The 21,709-nt window shown below is 40.4% G+C and overlaps 1 protein-coding gene across 1 annotated transcript in view; it reads right to left on the reverse strand.

The window, feature by feature from the left end:
* Window positions 1-2,461: 2,461 nt before the first annotated feature.
* Window positions 2,462-21,709, reverse strand: part of LOC129377188 (teashirt homolog 2) — a 52,052-nt gene continuing 32,804 nt past the window's right edge. Inside the window, exon 2 of the mRNA XM_055056973.1 lies at window positions 2,462-6,211. Coding sequence (XP_054912948.1) covers window positions 3,171-6,211 — 3,041 coding nt within the window. The 3' untranslated portion in view covers window positions 2,462-3,170. The remainder of the gene's footprint in view (window positions 6,212-21,709) is intronic.

Below are 21,709 nucleotides of genomic sequence, written 5' to 3' on the forward strand. Positions count from 1 at the left end.
GTGATCTGTTCCTCGACCAAGCATTCTGCTGCAGCTTAAGAACAATGCCTACTTCAATATAAAATAAGTTCCTCCTCTAAAACATAATGGCCCTACAGACAAATCAGAGATCCATCGGCAAAGAAAGGCACTAAATAATTTATAGCTTTAATCTGCTCACTGAGGTGTGTGGTCTTTGACAGTAATTATAAATGCAGGGAGAAATTATAGCTGAATACTTTAACTGCATTAGGAGTCATCTGATGAACAACGTGATTGCCTCCTCATTTCCAACAATAGGGGGCAAGTCGGTGTCACAGCATTCAAATCACCACAGAGCCCATGTGCTTTTCCCCATTTACCATCAAATGTCACTTGCCTGTTATAAAACAGAGATTTGATGGGTGGAGGTAATTGAGGACTTGATTGCTTGAAAAGAGATGAATTGCATAAAATGTTTATGAATTTAGGAGGCAATTATTTTTAATAGCTGTGAAATAATAGAGCTGGAGGAAATATGTTTAATTGTTATGATAGTATCTTGCAGCGGCCGCGGCGGCAGCTTTCGCGGGGAAGCAATAAAGTCTGACAGGAGGATATATCTTTCAAGTGTATCTAAAAGTCATAAGGTGAAAAGAGGATTGTGCTGTGCTGTAGAGGATGCTGCTCTTTGTCTTATATGTTTTAAGTTCTTAGTGGATACAAAAACATGATGAGACAGATACTGTGAGCTTCAGGTTAATGCTTTCATTTAGTGATGGACTGAACAATCAGTGAGTGATTGGAAAAAGTTCTGACCAGTGATCTTCATTAAATCAGTCAATACTTAAAATTTTCACCATTTCTGATCTGAAGAGCTCATCAACAAACGGATCGTCTTTGATTTTAAGGTAAATCTGAGAAATGTTGGAGATACTTTCTGAACTGAAACTACAAACTGCAGAAAATTATTTAATTTTATGTTTGTAATATATATTAACCGTATATAAAAATAATTAAATGAGAATATGGAGGCGGAATCTGACAACCTGACTTATTTGTAGCCATATTATTTAGACTTGTGTTTCCCTTTGGTTTCAAACTGGCTTATTTTAAATATTTTGCTTTCATTTATGAGAAATGCAAATGATGACATATGAGAAGGGTTTGCAAATATGAGCAAATATTTCAGGCTTCTTAGTTTTTCAGATATCAAATAATTTATCCATCTGGATTTTGAGATGCTATATATAAATTTTTTTGAAGTGGTCTATGTCATCATAAACATTATGTATTGTTTTTTTCCCTCTTTATTATTTCCTCCTACTCTGAAAATGAATAATTAACTAAACAAATACATAAACAATAACATTTGTTGCAGTGTCTGCAAAAATATTTTGTACACAATAAAAATGTATTTTATTATAATGTCGCCTTTTGTCAGCCCCTCAGCTACAGGTGTCCATGACTAATCCAAACCTCGCTACCGATGGTCTGAATACTAGACTAGTGTTGATCAGGTAGAGGCGAAGTTAAGTTTTTACTATTTTGATTTTCATTTTCCTTTGAAAATACAAGTACATAAAAAAAAAGAAAATGCAGGTACATCTAAATAAATTTTCCCCATCATCACAAGAGTAATTTATGTCATTAAAGCAATTCAAAAGTTAGTCATGGTTTTTATATATTTATTACAGTGTGAGAAATATTAAGTATGCACTTTTTAAATTTCTATAATTAATGTATGCAAAGTACCACTCCCCAACCACCAAAAAAAAAGAAAAAAACAAGTTTCTCAGGAATAAAACAATTTTCATGTCCTGTTTTGTTCAAGTATGGTAACGGTTATACCTGTTGATCGTTCACTTTGCTGTCACCTTTTTCTTCCACTTAACTTTCCATTCATTTGCTTGGACAAAGCAATTTGCAAACAACCAGTTTCTTTAGCAATGGGGTTTGATGGTGTTCCCTCTTTCTGTCAATATCAGTGTGCGAGAAAAGAGTCTATATGGCATCGTTTAGGACAAAATTATTTATACCACTTGAAGATTTAGATCTAAAATGACTGCAGCCCCGATGTTTGTTTTTTAAAGGAAATAAAACATTCCCTGAGATTCAATCAGAACAATCTAAAAGACTGATATATCTTCCTGTAAAAAAAACATGTTAATAAAAATAAAAGATGACTAAATCAACAAGAAGGATAAATATGACTTTCATGTCTTAAACTAAAACAAGTTTACTTTTTAATCACATTCATTTTTAATCAGATAGGCTACACCCAAGTTTGTTCTGTTCACTTGAGAAAGAGAAAAAAATATATTTTTTCTTCTTTCTCTAACAGTAACGAGTAGAAAAATGCTATAAATTCATATTTTTATGTATAGGTGTACACCTATGCTTTTATCACAGATCAAATCTATACAGAAACTTGCATGTCAGGTGCAAAATGTGCAAAAAAAAAAAAATCCCATCCACAAAACACAAATACAAGCCATTATCAAATGTTAACTCTTTATTTGAATAAGTAAAAAAAGGTGCAGGTAATCACAGGTGTCATGTTGTTCTCATTGTTGCATGAAACTGTCTTTTTATGTTTTCCTAAAATATATTTACATGTGAAATGTCCTTGCTTCCAAACAGACTAATCGTTTTAGAGAAATGTACATAATCCGTGTCTAAACTGGTGATTAAACATTTATTAAAGTGCTTTTTATCGTCTTCTATCATTGCAGCACGAAACATCTTTACATAGCGATATACTGTACAGTTCTGCATGTGTGTGATCATTTCTCAGGCTACCTGCTTCAAAAGCTGCACGTCTGTGCAGATGTATCACAGAGGTTGTACAAGTAGTTCAATTAACTCATTATTTTTTCCTTTAAAATACAATTGAAACTTGACATATACAAATAAATAGTAGTCATAGCCAGGGCTATTGCATGCAAACATCAGCAATTATGTTTCTTCAAGCAGTAATACATTTCATTACTGGTGGTGCATTTGAGCTGGGTGCAAAAGTATTTCTTAGTGTTTCCTCAAACAACATCTAACCAGTGTGTCTCTGCTGAACTCCATGAGTTTTTTTTCTTCTGAAAGTCATGTCGATGCACACTATACAACGCTAATTGAAAAATGGTTGAAATATCTGACCCGTGTAATAAAATGAAAAAGGAAGAAAAGGATAAAAGTTAGAATATCCATAAAAAACATTACTCCTTGTCCATTTCCACATATTGTGAATGGTTATCAGGGGACTTGCTGTGAGTTTTACTCAAATGGAGCTTGACTGCATGATTGCTCGCAAATGTCCGACAGCAGAGCTTACATTTAAACTTTGAGTCAATGTCTTCCTCTGACACCAGAGAGTCGGTGGCTCTGATGCTGAGAGCCTTCAGCATTTCTGGCTCCTCCACCTTTGTCTGGTGCTCTACCGGCATTTTGCACATGTCTTTGATTTGGAAACCCAGATGGGATTCTAAATGGGAAATGAACGTGGTTGGTGACCTAAACTGGGAAGCACAGTCATTGCAGTAGAAGACCGGATGGCCAGTGTCCATATTCTTCAGAAACTTGGTTCCTCCTGTTTTCCTCAGCTGGTACTTTACATTCGCTAGCCAGTGGCTGATGGTGGTCATCGACAACCCAGTGAACTTGGAGATGTGCATCCGTTCCTGAGGGCCAAGATCTGAGAGCAAATACTTCCCCTCAGACGTTTGGAAGAGGCTGGAGGCAAACTGAGCTTGCAGGATGAGAAGATGGCGAGGATTCCAGTTCGACTGCCTGCCTTTGCGTTTGTGGACGGAATACACTTCAGCAGACACGTCCTCAAAGCGTCTGACGTCTGACTCCAACTTCATGGTCGGAATCCTTGATGGTAAGGATGGTTTTGGTGTTGTGGCTTTTGGAAGAACCTTAACCATGTCAGCGATGTCAGACAGAGCGTATTTCTGTGGTATTGGTGTAGAAGGCCCTAGCAACAAGGTGCTTGCCTTGCTGTGCTTAGATTTAGTCAGATCAATTGGTTGGTCATCATTAGCCATGAGGAAAGTCTTATCAGGTCTGTTTCTGATAGGACTTCCGAGCATTAAAGGCGGCTTCTCATTGCCCCGGTTAAACTCAGCAAAAATTGACTGAGCGTGTGCCGATAGTTTATCTGCTCTTGAGTTATTGGGTTTATTTGCTTTGCCCAGATGATTGTTCAGAACTGACTGTAGCGCACTAAGAGGGTTTATACCAAGCATATCTGGAGTGTCACTGAGAGGCTCTGATGTGGTGCTGCGTCCGTTGCTGGCAGCGGGGCTCGGCGTCTTGCCTCTGTCAGAGAAATCTGGGCTCAACTTCCCTTTGATCGCTTCACTTCCTTCATTCATGCAGTCTGCATCGAGCTTTGAAGAGGAAGAGGAGTCATCCTGACAATCGCTGTCATCATTCTCCAGCAGATCAAACTTAATATTCTGACTTTCTTTACCATCGCTAATGCCAGCCTTTTCTTTTTTGATGTCCACGTTTTGATGCAGTCCCTGGGGAAGCTCAACTCCCAAAGCGCTGTGGTACAGTTTCCCCTTTGGGGCAATCGGCCTCAACTTGTGGTTAAATGTCTGCTTTAGCTGTGCAGGGGGAGACGCAGAGAGAGGGCTGTTTTTGATGATGCCAGAGAGCTGATAGGCAGCGTGGATGCTCGGGTAGGCACTCCAGCTTGGTGTCCCTGTTTGAGCCTTATTGATAGCAGAGGCCACTGTATTGGCTAAAGATTTTAGGATGTCCCCTCCTCCACCCGACTCTTGTTCAAGGTCTTCCTCACGAAGATAGGGGTACTTAAAGACTCCATTGCTCTCTTTTTGATCCTCATTCTCCTGCTTGTCATCTTTTGTTTCAGTTTCTTCCATTTTGTCTGATGTTCCTTCCCCCTGGCTATCCTTCTCACAGCTTCGAGGGGAGAGGTTTTTCGGCGACACCTTTTCTCCTTCAGTGTCGCTGGCTGCAGGCTCTGCTATGCCCTGGATCTTCTCCACAGCCAGTGGGTCAAGTGCTAGCTGTTTGCCCTTTTTAGATGCAGAGTTTGTGACTTTGATGAAGTGTCCAGTGACCATCATGTGCGTGGTAAGCTGCTGAAGCGTGTCATGAGAGCTTCCACACTCCATACATTTGAGAATTTGAGACTTACATGTCTCAAACTGCCATGTATAGCTAGCGCCATTCTGATATCCGTAGCGATTGTTGTTGGCGTTTGAAAGGGTGGCGGTCCGCTGTGCCTCAGAGTAGCCAGATGCACCAGTGGTTGAGTCTGGGGAGCAGGGCCTTGTTGTTTCAAACACCCGTTTCTTCGCTGGTGGCAGGAGTTTGGGTGTAATCACTGGGATTGGCTCTTTTAAAGGCACTTTTTGATAATGCTTAGTTTTAATCATATGCACACTTAGATCCTGCAGCGAGTCAAAAGAATGGCCACAAAACATGCATTTTAAAACTTTCTGTGCATCCTCCTTCCCTTCCATGTCTTGCAAATTTCGCTTTCTAGATTTAGAGGATGAGGCTGAGGAGTTGCTCTGCTTACTGTGGTTATTATCTTGATAGTGTCCGGTCTTGTTCATGTGGACAGTGAGCTCCACCAGTGTGTCATATGCAGCGCTGCAGTCCTTACAGCGGAAGCGGCTGGCTCCTGTGAACACTGAGCCACAAGGTTTGGTGGTTTGCCTATAAAGGTGAACGGAACTGAACAGGTTGGGCTTGGATGCAGGTTTCGGTGAAAGCGTCTGCTGCAAGGTCTTGGAGAGTGCGTCCTGGTGCCAGTCAAACTCGTTCTTGCTACTCCCATTGGTGCTGTCACAGTTGGCTTTGCTGGTATTTTTGCCCACTTTTAAGTCTACACCGATTCCCGTCCAATAGGAATCTGACAGAAAGTTTGCATAGGCTGCTCTCATTTTCTCCAAGCTGCTGCTTGACTCCTCTTTGTGTTTTGAACCACGACTTTCTTCATCCCTCTGGCTCTCTGGCGGTGAAGACGTTTTAAAGTCTGAGAGTCTGTCACTGCTGTCGCTGAGACGAGACTCCAACTCCAACTCCTGATTGGAAAGCACGCTAATTGGGGAGTTCTGGTTGCTGTAGGTGTTGGTACTCTTGTTGTCCAACTCTCTGTCCTCACATGCCTTGGGGCTGGTCTTCTCTGAGCATTCTTCTTCAGTTTGAGCTTCAATCTCGCCATCCTCTTCTGGAATAGACTCCTGGAGAGGAGCATCTTCATCTGGTTCGTACACTGAAAAAAGAAAAGGAAGAAAATGTGCATTAAAATACAATATTTACTTTGCAACATCTAATTTATACTAAGATTTTTAGTGTGGGCAACAGTGCCCTATTTAGCTTTGAGACCTTGGTTTTATGTTTGGAGGTGATTGTATTGCTGAAAGACAGTTGTGAGACATTTTCAGTTACACACTCCTCAGTTTTACTTCAAATGTCTTCACTTCATGATGCCAGACATTGATATTAGGTTCAGAAGGGAAATTGGAAGAAAACAGGCCCACAGCATCAACAGTCTCTACTGTACAAAAAAGTGGTGCTTTCCTGATGTTCATCTTTTTCTTTATCAGTTTCAATTTAGTGACGTTACCGACCGCCTTAAATGAACATGGGTAAGAACCGGTTCTCATTCAATGGAAGCCATGGATTACTATTTGGCAGTTCCCAAACACTTTGATTTGTTGAGAAAACAACTAAAGTTTTATTTATTTTTGTTTTATTTAATTACTATTTGTAGTAATTGTTAGTAAGGTGCCAAGAATTTTTAGAATTTTTTTTTTTAATATGGGATGGTTTTCATACAGAACAATGTTCTCAAATGAAATATTCTTTTGAAATATTCAGTGCAAAATATGTTGTTTCTAGACTTTCTACACATCTTTATCACTGGTGGCAGTAAGCGTAGAGGTTGCTGAACATTTAAACATTCTGTTGAATATCATTCTGTTGAATATCATGTAAATAGCCATTGAAGACATTATGACATTAGGTGCTATGTGCTTGGGGAAGCTAGGAGAGCATAGCTTAACATAATGCTTTTACTAACAGACTGCTGCTGCTGTAACAGCACCATTTGATTCACGACCCGCCATTGACTTAATGCTGTGTCCAAGGGTTTCCTGGCCTCAAGTTGAGATGTTTACAACAATCACTGGCTACTGAGTGACAAAAGGAAATTGATTCTTCTGGGGCCTGTTAAGTGTTATTGCAAATGACCTATTCCACTGTGATTATGGATGCCTCAAAACTGCAATGGAAATGTGAGCCTTCTGTTCTGGGAAACATCTCATCCTCCCTGAAGCTACGTGTGAGGAATGGACTTTCACGAGCCGAGTGATTCTAATGTTCAGCATCAGTCCAGAAATAACCTACTGAGCCTGCATGAAAAAAGCAGAAAAACAGTACTTCATGTTCTGCTACTAATACGATATCTTAATATTTTGTTGACAGTGAAAATTTAAATATGTTGTTGATGCGGAAAAGCTTGTTGAGAAGCTGATTCAGTTATCAGAGTGTATTGTACAAAATTTCCAAAGATAACTGGCAATCTGTCACGTCATTATTTTTTTCCCTGACAGTCTCATAAAAAGCAATTACTTCTTTCATTATTCATATGTTTGTTCCCCCAACTCTTGGAGCACAAACATTATTGCTTCAATTAACAGATAATTAAACAACAGAATTTCTAATTGACACATTTCCCATCACCCAATTAATGGAGGCTCTGACTCAGCACTGCAGGAATTTCCTGCAGCTGCAGTTTTGGCTTCATATGGATTAAAACAACATTTTTCTCTCATTACATGTTTGAAATTTAACCACTGATAGCCCCTGTCAATGATATCTCTGATAATGCTACCCTGCAGCTCAGTAAAAATTTATTTGCCTGAAAATCTATTGCCAATTGTAAACATAATGTGACCAAAGGGCACTCAAAGATAAAGTACAACAATATAATAGTAAAATAAGTTTAATGTTCTGCAGCAACTAAGTTTTCACAAAAAAACCTAATGTTTTTAATAGCACTGTGTCTCTTAATGACATCTGCCAATAAGCGCAGCTTGTCAGGACTATCACACATCTTTTGAGATACTTTCCACCTCACGGTCATGCAGGAAAAACGGGCATTTTAGGAGAGACATGGCAGATGTGCTGGGTGTTAAATATGAATAGGACATAACAGCCCTGTCCAGGCACTTATGCATTTCATGTGGTTAATATTTCTCAGCTGAATAGAAGACTGTCCGCAGAGGGGATGGCTGCAGCTGAGCACTCAGGCGTCCCGCACCGGGCAGCCCGTAGAATGTCTCCATCACTCTGAAAATAAGACTTTTTTCCTCCTGTATCAATATTTCACAAGTGCCTCGAGAGAAACCCTGGAGATGAACTGGTTGCCGGCTAATGGATGAAGATGGAAATGGGATTCGGACTTTCAAAAACAAACACGGGCCAACTGAGGCCCAGTGAACGAGGGCTTGCGTGCGCGCGCGCGCACACACACACCCACACACACACGCATGCACTCATAAGCATAGATGCGCTGTGACCTTCCTCAACTGCACAGGGTTGTTTTGATTGGCTGGATGAGATCAGGGATGGAGCCCAAAACACCCTTGATGCTAAGGGAGAGAGTTGTCAAGAGCACAGAGATATGTTTTATTTATAATCTTATATATAGTATTCACAGTGAAGGAGAACAGAAATGGCTGTGACAAGTTTCAGGTGGATGTCCTCCCTCTTCAAAGTTAGCCCTAAAAGTGAAAGACTGCTGGGAATGTTCACCAAAAGAGGGGCGGACATCCCGTACGCTAGTGGCTCTTTTCTTATGCCCATCTTCTGGATGAAAGAGTTAGAAATACAGTGGCTTACAAAACTGTATCATGCAAGTCTTTTTACATGCTGTCAAGTTAGAATTAAAAATATGCCAGCATTTTATTGATTTTTGCAACATAAAAATTAAGTGGAATGTAAATATTACAAGATGCTTTGGAGAAAAAATGTGATTCTTCTCAAATTCTCTATTTAATTTAGGTCCCTGCTTTGACTAGGCCATTCTAACAAATTAAAAGTTTTGATCAACAATAAGATCAAAATGTTCTTATTGTCAGGATTGATAGTTTTACTATTTTTGCCAATAAAACAATTTATAAATATCAATAAATTTGAACGTACAGTAGCTTAGTGATGCAAATCACACTCCTTTATGTAACTGGTACCTTAAAGAAGCATGTTACAAATGGTTTTCAAGAGCATTACTTATGTTTGTGGTTGTATAATTGCTGTAACACACAGTCACAGTCATACAATCACCTAAGAAAGAAATAATAAATTGTTCTTATCACTTTTATCATTAACACAATAGTACTGCCAAATATCATAATAATATTATATTTGCAAAGCACTGTTAAAGTTGAAGTAAAGCAAAGTAAAAGTGCAATATACCAAGAAAAGTTTTCTTTTCCTGGCTAGTCACATGCACTTTTATTGATATTAATATTTATGTTTGTCCTATTCTTGGTATGTGAGAGCGGAATTGACAGAGATTAACAGCTGCCCTTCCTGCTGTTCTGTGTCTTTCTATCAGATGCCCTAAGCAGCAGACATCCAGAGGCATCAATTAACCTTCTGGAAGGGATTGCTCCGAGAAAGCTGCATGCCTGACTCTGCTTCCCGCTCTGTTTCTAACAGTGCTTTGCCAGCGTTTGATCTACTATGGCGCTGCAGCAAGTCCCAGTTGCACTGCTCAAAAACACAAGAGCAGACTCAAAGACAGTGACTAAGATCAGTGACCTAAGATCATTGCTGAATATAGCAAGGAAACAACCAATGAGGCTCACAAAGCAGCATTGATCAAAGAATTTATGCACAATCTGATAAAATAAAAGTCAACACCCGGTATTTTTATATTTCTGCCAAAAATAAAGAGAAGGAAATGCTTGCTTTGAAAATGAAGCCAAGTAAGACAACTCCTCGCCTGACCGGCCATAGAAAACAAGAGGCTGGCATGCTTGCCTGAGATTTAGCATGTCATAAACTGCTGTAAAGCCTCCAATCTGTGTCACGACAAATTTATATCTTCAGACAGAGATATGCAAAGGTCAAAAAACCTGAGGTGTCGATCGTAAATCAGACGGCTGAAGTGTTTATAACCTTTATCCGTTAGAACAGACTCTTGGCATGGAGAGGCCTGGATTTACAGAAGCAACGGCCTGATTCTGGGCCAAAAGACTTTTTCTCCACATCCAGAGAGACGAGCTAGCTGCATAAAAATTACAGATTCATGGCTGCATTTCCAACTGGACTGGTGCTAAAAGGCTTACATGACAACATATTTATACCTCAAGTGTAAAGTATAAGTATTTTTATAGAATACAATCTCCTATCCTTTCCAGTGAGTGTATTTGAAGGGTATCTAGTGTACAGCTCCCTCAACAATTATTGGTACTCCATGGTACATATGCATACAAAGCTTTCTCTAAATTTTGTGATCTTTAATTACAGAAACTAAAACTCACACTGAAAAAAATAAAAAAAAAAAATAAAATGCAACCTTTAATTTGAGTGTATTTATACACTGGGGATCTATTTTTATATTAAAATGATCACTTATTGGCCGTTCTAAATTTAACACTTTCACTGTCTTGTCAATAAACCTGTTTTTATAACATTTCACAATATTGGAGCAAAATGGACAAATGGAACTTTGACTATTATTCTTTGTAAAATGGCAGCCAAGAGTTCTGGGTCCTACCCACTGCTCTTCAGCTCATGCCACGAGTTTTCTATTGGACTTAGGTCTAGCCTCGGAGAGGCTATGAAGGAATGCCAAATCTGTCTGATGAAATATGTCTATGTTAATCTGGCCATATGGTTTGGATTATCATCCTACTGAAAGACGTAAAATAGATCTATTGTCAGTTTTCAGACAGTTGAAGTGCCATTCATTCTACCAAGATTCCCACAGCCTTTGGTATAGAAACGGGCCACAACATTACAGTTCCTCTAACATGATTAATACTCAACATGAGGGTTTTGCTTTCCATCAGGTTTACTCTGCGTTTTTGTTCCTTTGAAGCCCAGTCATCATCCAGCACTAAAGAAATTGAAGTCCAAGTTGAATTTGGCAAATTATACATTTACGTTTGTGATGGTAGGATGATAAACTTGCATTCTTCCTTAGCCAATAATTTATTTTTTTAAAATAAACTTCTTAATATTGACTCCAACTGTAAAATATGCTAGATTTTTTTTAACCATTTCCTAATTTGTTTAGGTTAATCCTCAGAAACCTTATTTGTATGGCATCTTCTCCTGTGTTTTCCAAGTTTAAGAGGCCATAAAAGAAATAGAGTTCAGACTGATCACTTTCACCCCCCTGTATTCTTAACACAGTGGTCCTCAGGAGGATGGGAGAACAGGTTTTTCCTGTCAGACCGTCAGTTCCCAAAACCACACAGACGAAAAACTCATAAAAGCGCATGGCAGGTAAGCGTAAGAAACTTACGGGTTCAAATAACCCCATATCTAAAGACCATAGGAGAGTTAAAACAGTGGACTATAAATTTTTTAAAAATATATTTTTTTGATTGTATGAAGTGTTTTTATATTATGCCGTTTGAAAATCAGTGAATACATTTGTTTCCCCCAATTGTTTATCATGAAATTATGCTACTGTAATAAATGATGGATTTATTTTTAAGGTGTTTTTACAAAGTATAAAATAAAGGAATACTTCAGTTGCATTTCTTTTTTCAAATCAATTTAAACTAAAGGTTGAATCTTTCTAACATTTTCAGCTAGTGTGATTCTATTTTAGGGCTTTTTACACATCTTTAACAGGTTTGTCAATAAGTGCGAATGACAACTGTGAAAGAGTGGTTCCAACATCAGGAGAAACTTTTGTAATTGTGAGAACATCAACATGCATCCACTGGAAGGTCAACATTTCCTTCATTAATCTGACAAGCCTCAGAGAGTTAGCACTCTGACGAGTGTGGCTAACGGACAGCTTCAATCCCCATCTGTAAGCATTCGAGGTAACACTATCTTCAGAGAAGATTGGGTAATTCATAGGTGCCGGTGACAGGTCTGCACGTCTGTGCCACTTTCCCCACCGCTCTCCGCTTGTCTCAAGCTACAGTTTTTGCTGCTCGCAAATCAATATCTCTTTTTACTTCTCATTGATTGCCTAGCGGTGGGACCAACCTAAGCAGGACTGTTATGACATTTCTAGATTTCCCCCTGTCCTTGGAACAATCAATTACACGAGCATGGCAATCAAAACCTCTTTGCAAAATGAACCTGCTCCATGACATTTTCATCTCCCGGATTTATGCCATGAGAGAAGAAGAAAAAAAAAAGAAAAAGAAAGAAAAAGAGGCGAGAGAGAAAAGGAGGCCTGCTGGATGGGCAGAACACAAACTAACAACACAGGTCAGACTCCAGGCTGTCTCAGAAAATCTAAGATTGTGTTTCTTCTTTCTCGTGTAAATTATAGAGCCAGCTAATTGTGCCTGTACGTTCTGAAACTCTTAGTCACAGCGCTCATCTGCCGTTATAAATAGGTGTGAAATGTCAGTCAAGAAGTACTCTGTCTACAAAAAAGAATTCCCAACAAACTTTCCCGTGCTTGCAACACTGAAAACAGGATGGCATGCTTCCCAAAAAATAAAGACCCAAACAAAAAAACAAGCAAGTCACCCTGATGTGATTTCTTCCGTGAGCTATCATTAGAATGAGAATCACATGCCACCAGGTTTAACTATTTGACAGCGATATCTGACTAACTCTGCAAGAAGCGTGTGTCACGATGAAATGCATGCATTGTCAGACATCCAGATGATTGCCTTGATGACATGTGTGAAGTTAATTCTGAACCGAATCACATGAGAAATGGTGAAGAGCTAATTTGGAGACCCGGAGCCATCTTTAAGGATCTATAAACACCACTCTCTGGATTGTTCCCTGTCAGGCAGAAGGCACTCGAGCCCAAGGACACTGCGGTGTGTCGACAGAACCATCAAACTCAGAAAGCACCCTTTAACAAAATGTGTCTGGGGGTTAATTGATATCACAAAGAGAGAGGGAGTTTTCGACTTGGTTTTAAACAGGAGTGTGTCATAAGATCTCACATGAGTATTATTTTCTAACACTTTGAAGCTAAGTGATTCTAGTGATAAACCTCAATACAGAGCAGACAAACTGTAACTGAGTCTACCTCTTGTATTCTAACAGCACACTAGTATGTATTCTGGGAAAAAATAAAAAACAAAAATAAGGATTAGATAATATGAAGTGGGTTTGAAAGCAGCCACGAGCATCCAGAAAGTGGTTCTGTTGGATCTTTTTAAAGCTCTCAGTACAAAACCACGAGATGGAAACAACTCTCTCAGTTAATTTTTGTATGCATGAAGGAGATGTTACTTAAAGCGCATTACGTACTTCACTAAACACAAGCTATTCATGCAGATAAATGCCTCGCTTTCACCCACCCTCAACTTTAATATTTAATAGACTAATATAATCAAATGAAAAGTCGCAGCTTGGAGAGAAAAAAAAAACAGAAATAGAAATGGACAACTTGAGGACAGATTGTGAACACAACAAATGGCACAATGTGCTCAGATGGACCCCGAGCCAGATTAATAAGATAGGATCGCAAATATGACACCATATCCTGCCATCTGGCTGTTCATTTGGGCAAAAATGATCACAATAATTATGGCAATTAATCAAAAGTGTTTTCACAACCAACACTCTGTTAACTAAAAACACGGAGAACCCTGGAATACACAATTAACACATTAACATTAGGCATGCTTACTTTCAGTTATTGTGGAGCATTTTTCTGCTGGTTTCTAAAAGCCTGCCTGTGTAAGCTGAACGGGAGCTAACGGTGGTATTAAGTGAGCCAAACCAGGCTGCAGCACCTCCACTGCAGGAGCTCCTTCTCTCCGTGATGTCAGCGAGCGACGCTGCTCCTTTTGATGCCTGCTAGAAGCGTCTGCACCCATCAGTCGGCCCCTCAGTCTAATTGGAAGTGAGCAGTGGGAGAGCATGGCGATCTGCACTCCAGCACCCAAGTCATCATTTTAAATTTGCCACTGCTAGCACACATTTCATGCTGCTACCTGGTGTAGCCCTGCAACAAAAAGAGTCTTTTCAGTGAAGAAAGACAAAAATATGTCCAACAGTCCAACCCTGTCAAATAGACCAGTTTTGTCATTTGATTGGACTAATGAGAGGGAGGTCTTTAGTACTACAGCTACATATGTGTAAATCTGCAGTTAGAATTTTTATGTACTTTTGAAAGTAAATTCTGGTGAAACCGTGCCATCTTGACTTTGTATTTTTAGAACGTTTAACGTTTCCAGGTATAAAATACAACGTGTCAATGTGAGACAATTCAAAGCTGCTTTGACAACAAGCAAGGACTTAAAATGTATATTGAATTATTTGAACATAAGGACTTATAAGGCTATGAAGTTGTGCAACTACAATAAATAATATCTAAGGGGAGAAGTTTGTCTGAAGTAATTTCTGGTTTGATCGCGTATCATTCTCTGCCTCAAACCGAGGTTTACACAGCATAAGTTAAAAGGTGAAAAATGCTTTTTTTATGTAGTAAATGAGAGAAAGATATTGTTATGGTGCTTATTTTACATTTAGACCAAATAGAATTGGTCTGTCAATGTTGACCGTTTCTATTAGGATTTAAAAACTATGCTAAAAACAACTTAAAAGTAGTGAGTTTGTTGAAGCTAATGTAGTCTGACAAAGTCATGCTATCTGCAAAAGGATATTGCTTTTTGAGGTAGATGTCCTCAAGCACTGCAATGTTTCAATATCGCAAGATTTCAGTGCACCTCTTATATTTGGTCATGCGCTCCATAGTTTAAGACTGATGCTCACATTAAAATTTTATTCAGTTTTCAAAAAAGGGCCTTTAAGCACCACAATGAAAACTTCACACTATTCACAGAGGCACATGTCTTCAGATCCACTAACAATCTGCATAAAATGGCAGCAACATGGTTGTTTTTGTCATTCTTTCTTGTCAATAATTTAAATTAGTTACTGCTGAATGAGCTGTGTATGAAGTTCTGTATGAGCAGTAATAAATATAAGATGAACACAGCCTGTCCGTCTCCTATTTGTCCCAGTTTTCCAACGTGGAGATTTTTCTAAACAATCTGATGAATACGTTGGAGAGTGCAACATCAGTGGAGGAGTTTATGGATGATCCTGAAGATAAAGTTCCAGCTGGAGGAGCAGGAGCAGGACAGCGTCGGCTGCAGTGCATCTTCCACCGTAGCGGGAGGGGAGCAGTGGCGCGCCGCTCTGTCACTCGCTTTCTGAAGAGCCTGTGACACGGCTCTCCACGAGCGACATGATGAGGTCTGATGGTTCCTTTCTGCAGAATAGCAGTTTACCCCTCGTTCACCCTTATCAGAGAGTGAACCCATCAACTCGCTGCACGCCACTCAGGAGCGCCTCGCATATTGGAGCTGACCAGTCGAGCAAACAGGGCGGTACTAATAAAAGACCATCTTGCTTCGGTTCAAATTTCCCTGATTGAATGTCAGTCAGGAATGTTTGCGTGACAGCGGGGTAGAAAGTGGGCCATCATTTCAAGGATGGCCCACATGATGCCTTTGTTCTCTGTTTATGAGTGAAAGGTATGATGGCCTGCAGCCACCTAGCAAGCTGTTTGTTTTCAATGCAAACTAAATAAAGCGCTTCTCAGTTTCTACTTAAACATTTCTGCATCAGAGCTACACATTCTGATTAACTGCCTTCAAATGTTTATTTCCTTGTCATTATGCCGAATGAAGCAGCCCGCCTCCTTGGCTTTCTGCTGTGTTGCATTCAGTTTCCCCCTGAGAGCTGTGGATGTATATACAGTGCTCACAGGCCCTGCATCATAAACTTTGCATGAACCTTAAACGCAGGCCCTCCCAAACAACACGGGCCCTCCATCAAGGTCAAGCCCTGATTAATCTGATAGTGCAGCTGGAGGAGAACGTGTGTATTCTATTAGAACAATCTGCATCTCACTAACTCTTCCCGCCCGCTCTATTCTGGTCCGAATCTTTCATTAGATTCTGGATGGACTCCATCGGAAGCTTTTCTCTAACATGCAGCTTATGTCATTTTCAGTAAAAAGAAGCATTTTATTTTTTGTTTTTTTTATTTTTATTTTTTTACATTTCACGTTCATTACACAAGATTGCTACTTTTTTTCCTTCATTAAATACAATGACGGTACAGAGTGAGAGTTTGCAGCTGAAGCGTGATACTGTCAGTTTCTAGAGGGTGGCAATGGGGGGGGGGACCAAAGGCTGCTTCATGGTAAACAAAAAGGGAGAGAAAGCGAGTCAGCCCAACCTGGAGCTCGGCGGGACGAGAAAACAAGCAGCAGCTAGAGAGGCAGAAAAGCTTCAAAACAGCCACTTCCCTTCCTTATTCACATTCATTTTAATGGCAAATTTGTTGTCAAGTGTCCTCCGTGAAATGATTAGGGCCCGCTGTTTTTGTGAAAAGTGCAAACTTCTGGATTTGCCTGCCACGCCTTGACACAGTGACAGGCTATTCTGAGAACAATGGCTGCCCAAATAGTGAAATGTGTTGGCACCCAATAGTTGAAAGTTTTCCCCCAAAACGGGAAAACTTTTTCTGCCGCGTTGATATCTCGATGTTGATTAGAATGAAAAAAGCAGCCAGTGAATTGGGCTCCCCAGAGCCGGCACATAAAGCACTGTGAGAGATTGACAGTCGCTCCATTGAGCCAATTATTTGTGTTCATGAGACCTTTTTCTATTAAAACTGGTTAAAGACTCCAGTCATTGTTGGGGCGTCTGAATTAAGCTGCCAGTGGAGTTTACGGAAAACCAACAGCAGTTAATGGCAGGGCCGCCTACTTAACGGTGCTTTTACTACATGAACTAATCACAGCTATAATAATGTTTCCATTACGTGTTAAAGTTGAGCACAGTGCTTTTTAGAATAAAATGCATAAACGGCAAATTATCCTCAAGTCTACAATAAAGGAAATGCAATAAAACCAGATCAGTAGGGCCATATGTGTAGCATTAATGTAACACTGCAAACATACCAAAGCTGGTCAAATGTTGCTGGTGGAAAGAGGAAATATTTTCCACCTCTCACTATATCCTCATTTAGCCCTCAAGTCGACGGCGTGACATTTCTGAGGTGTTCGGCTTTAATGGAGGAGGAGTAGGCTGCAGAGCCATTTTATTCATTGCATGGGAAAAAGTGGTTAATTTATTGAAAAGAAGGTAGGCGGACGAAGCAGCCGAACGGAACTGATACTCCGCATGGCTGTAGGTTGTGCACCGAGAGGGAGGAGACAAGAGAAGGGAGGAGTGGGGGAGTTCAGTGGGGGGAAAGAGGCCGAGGAAGGCGGAGACCAGAGCGACAGAGAAACGGCTAATGGAAATGAGTGACAGGCTTTCAGAATGATTTACAACGGGTGGCGCTGCGGCAGAGTCGGCGCTTGATGGATGATCCTGAAAGACGGAGACGAACCATAAATCATGTCTTTGAATCATTGACAGAGATAAAGGAGGGGGAGAAAAAGCAATGGCATTGACGTTCATTCTTCCAATAATGTACATTGACGAGTTACACTACGGAGCCTTAATTAAAAAGTGAACACGGGTCTTCTCCCTCTCTCGACTCCCCTCTTCTCCTCCTCTTGCCTCCCCCCTGTGCCTCCATCCCTCGCTTCTTTCTATTGCGATATCAATGGTAATTAAAGATGCAGCATCCCCGGCCCATGTCCCACAGCCACTTCCTCCAGCTTCCAACAGCAGCCAGATTAGATAAGTGCCTTGCTAAAAGATAATGTCACCCCTCAACAATATCAGGATGAGTCCGGCTCATTTGTTTCTACATCTGTTCGGCCAAAAGCCTGAGATGAGAAAGAGACAGGACGAAAAAGGAGGAATAAATAGTAATAAAAAGTACTCACACGCTGGTAATGTTTAGTCGAGATTGTAAGTGACTGACTTTATGCTTGACCAGTGAACTCAGTATCAATAAGGTAATTTTCTACATCTGCACAATCACAAGTCTAAGAATATGCCGTATTATTATTACTGCACTTGTAACAAGACATTGTTCCAATCTTATATGTTAAATGATCTGCCAATAGAACTAATACCTTTTCATCAATATTAAGTAATTATTGACTTAAAACAAGCTCACGTGTCCTGCTAAAAAGTGACTTGTACATTGCTTTTGTCTTAATTGAAGTGTACCAAGATATTTAATCTAGAAACTAGACTAAACATATTTGATAAAATTGTGTGTTTTTACATTTAGGGACTACTGAGCTGTGTTGAGACTCGATGCGGAAGCTGTAATTACAGCGAAAAGTCTCTAAATTACAGTATCCGTGATGGATATTCTACACCTTAACTGTTGCACATCTCGGATGAAAAAGAGGCTCACATACAGCAAAAAAAAAACAACAAAAAAACATCCACAAATTATTCTGCCCACATAGTCGAGGTCCACTATATTCTTCAGTAGTGATGCACCAAAAAATAAACAGGAGACTTGAGTTGGTCGACTTTATGCCAGACTTTACTTGATCACTGATTGGTTGGCCAGAAACTAAATATGCAATCGTGTTTTTTTGAACGAGTCAATATACAGCTTGCAAAGCTAAATGAGCTAATCATGCTAAATACTAAAGTAAGTTTGTTTTAGGCTAACCAGTTAGGAGATGTTTGCAATCTTCTAGAAACAAAGATAGTTAGCTCAGCAAGTAATACGGGAATTGATCATTAGCATTAGCAATGCTAACTGTGCTAAAAACTAATAAACTTGTTAACTGGGACTTTTGATAATCTTATATGAGTGGAATTTTGTTTTACTGCAGAGCTGTGTGACACCCACTGCTCTCTCTCACAAACAGTTTGATATAGCTATCAACCTGAAAAAAAATTATGCTTTTTAATTATGGAAAGGATTCTGGAAGCTCTGTAATAGTTATAATAAATTAATGAATCATTTAAAAATCTAAAATGAAACAGTGACAAAAGAGAATGAATGGTTCTTAAAAATATATATTATTTTTAGATGTAGAAACATTAACAGAAGTATCTTCTGAAGGTGTAAATAAGAGAGATGCTGGTTTGATGTACAGACGCCTCTGGTCTGTAACCTATTGTTTTACTGCTTTTGTAGACGTTCAATGATTCAGAAAGACAGCTTTGTAACTTCAGACTGCTTTTGAAAGGTTATTTGTTTTTTAGAATAAATATTCCAGTATTAAACAGTTTAATGTGTTTCGTGGAAATTAACATCCCACCTTTTCAATGTATCCATGAACTACATAAAAATAATTTGTTGTCAAAAACATAAATTGCAACTGACTGAACTTGAATCAGCAGGTCAGAACTTCACAATCAGCATCTTTGATCGGTGGATTTCTGCTCTTTAGTTTTACTTTGTGTGGACATTTAAGAAAATAGACTTTTTAAATCTGTTTTTCCAAAATCTCTTTCTCAGTAATCGTGGTGCTGCTCTGCTTGCAGTGCAGATGGCACTTTGATAAGCAGGAGGAGCCCTTCAGGAAGCACAGAGGCTGAATGAGTGGCATTCCACATCAGCTGAGCTCCCTTAAAGTGCACACAATAGAGCAATGAGGTGAGAGTAATCCTAAACATCTGTCTTGTGTGTTCTACATGCACGGGCTGTTTGTTCAAGTTCAAGAATAGACATTAGCAAGATCATGGGGTGATGGGAGTATTCAGAGAGGAGGATGTATCAATTCATGCAGTACTTCTTCAAAGGGATTAAACAGGGTCTCTGCAGCCTGTACCTCTCTCTGCTCGGGCAAACAGAATGAAGAGGGCTGCCCTACTAATACAAATATCCCCTTTCATGACATTACAAATGAATACTTAGGTCTGTCTATAAGATTGGTTTAAGCAAACTGGAGGTCTGTGCAGAAAAAAAGGTGCAGTTTGTCGTTCTGCTTCATGGTGACATTTCTGGTGAGCTGAATACTTGGTGGTCGTCGAACGCCAGAAGACTGGTTGCGGTAACCCTGGTCCTGCAAAATCCCACCCTGTCCGGTCTGCCTGGGTCTGCGTGTTTCTGAATGATTCATGCTGCCGCTCAAACACAAAAGCTAGCACACGATTCCAGTGCCATTTTCATCTGAAGGCTTGAAATTGTTCATATCATGTCTGATCGCATCCTTGCATCAAAACACCGCTTGATGGACAAGGGAAATAATTACTTGTCATTCACATGTCTGGGCTTTCTCTTCTCGCCTCTTTTGTTGCTGTTAAACATGTTTCTCTGTTAAACACTTTTCCTTCGCACCCTCCCCCTTTCATGTCCCAAACTCCAAAACAACCTCGACTCAAACTTTAAAGTTGAGATGAAAAAGTGAAGATTTGCTAAATCCTCACACCTCTACGTTTGTGAGAACTGACTCCTCAGCTGAATGAATCAAATGCTCAGAGCATAATGAACTTCTTGGAGTCTCTGTCATTAGCGGACAATAGCTCCAGCTGATCTTAAATGGTCTTAAAAGATGATCCATAAAGTAATGAAGCCAGCTCTGCTGCTGGCCTGACGCCCAAAACGGGACATAATCAAAGCCGCAGGGGACACGCCGGAGCTACTGTTACTGCTCAACATCCCTCCACTTCCCCACTGAATGCTCTTTGAAGGGTAAAATCTGCTTGTCATTATGCCGTAGATTGTGAATATTCAAAATTCACTGCGTGCGTTTCAAGGCTGTCAGCCGGGAGCACAGAGCGCCTTCAAACCCTGCTGGGTTTTCTATAAGAGCAGCTTGTAGTGTCCAAGGCCCACCCTCCTCCTGACTCTTCTGCCCGGACCACCCTGCTTGCTGCGTTGCACTCCATGACAGGACGATGCGGCTCAGTCCTTGGACCCATCGCATTGTTTTTCTTGGACCATGGTGAAAGCAAATAGCAGCTAAAGGGCCCCTGTGCTCGGAGTAAAAAACCAAAAACCCATGCGGTCGTTCATCAAAGCCAAGACAAGTCGCTATTCCCCATCAAACCCTCCCCATTTCCCCCCAGGGGCATCGCTATCTCCAGCCTCCCCCTCTCTGGGTTTTAACTAGGACTCCAAATAATTCCAGAAATGACAAATGATACTTATATCTCTGTGCCTGTGCCGAATCAATAAGCATGCAGAACAACTATCCATCTTGAGAGGTATCGACATACGCGGCCCCAACGTCGGCGGAGAAGCACTTGGTGGCTTTATTCGGGGGCTGCGATGGGCGGAAAAAAAAAAGAAAAAAAAAACACAGCACGCTCTCTCCCACAAGTGGTAGCAATCCAAAATCTATTACCAGGAAGTGCAGCATGTGGAGAGATTTTTCCCAAGAACAAAGATCGCTGGGAAGAGAAAGCGGACCGATCATTTGTGAACTGGGACGGGGCTTATTTTGACAGAAGCACCTGCACATGTTTACATGGCAGTTGTGTGCCGGTGTGAGCTGATGGGTGGCGATACGGCCCCCTCTCTGGTGCTCTTCCCCCAACCCCCCAGCTGGATCGGAGCAGCTGACAGATAGCACTTCAGAGCAGCTTTAGCTGCAGCTCCCCTTGAGGGGTGTGATTGATGACTCGCGCTGCCACCTAGATCCATTTTCCCCTCCAATCTGACTCCTCACAGGTAGCGTGCAGTCCTCCCTCTTTCTCCTCCTCTTCCT

The sequence above is a fragment of the Poeciliopsis prolifica genome, unplaced genomic scaffold, assembly GCF_027474105.1.
Source record: "Poeciliopsis prolifica strain line A6 unplaced genomic scaffold, Auburn_PproV2 SCAFFOLD046, whole genome shotgun sequence".
Lineage (NCBI taxonomy): Eukaryota > Metazoa > Chordata > Actinopteri > Cyprinodontiformes > Poeciliidae > Poeciliopsis > Poeciliopsis prolifica.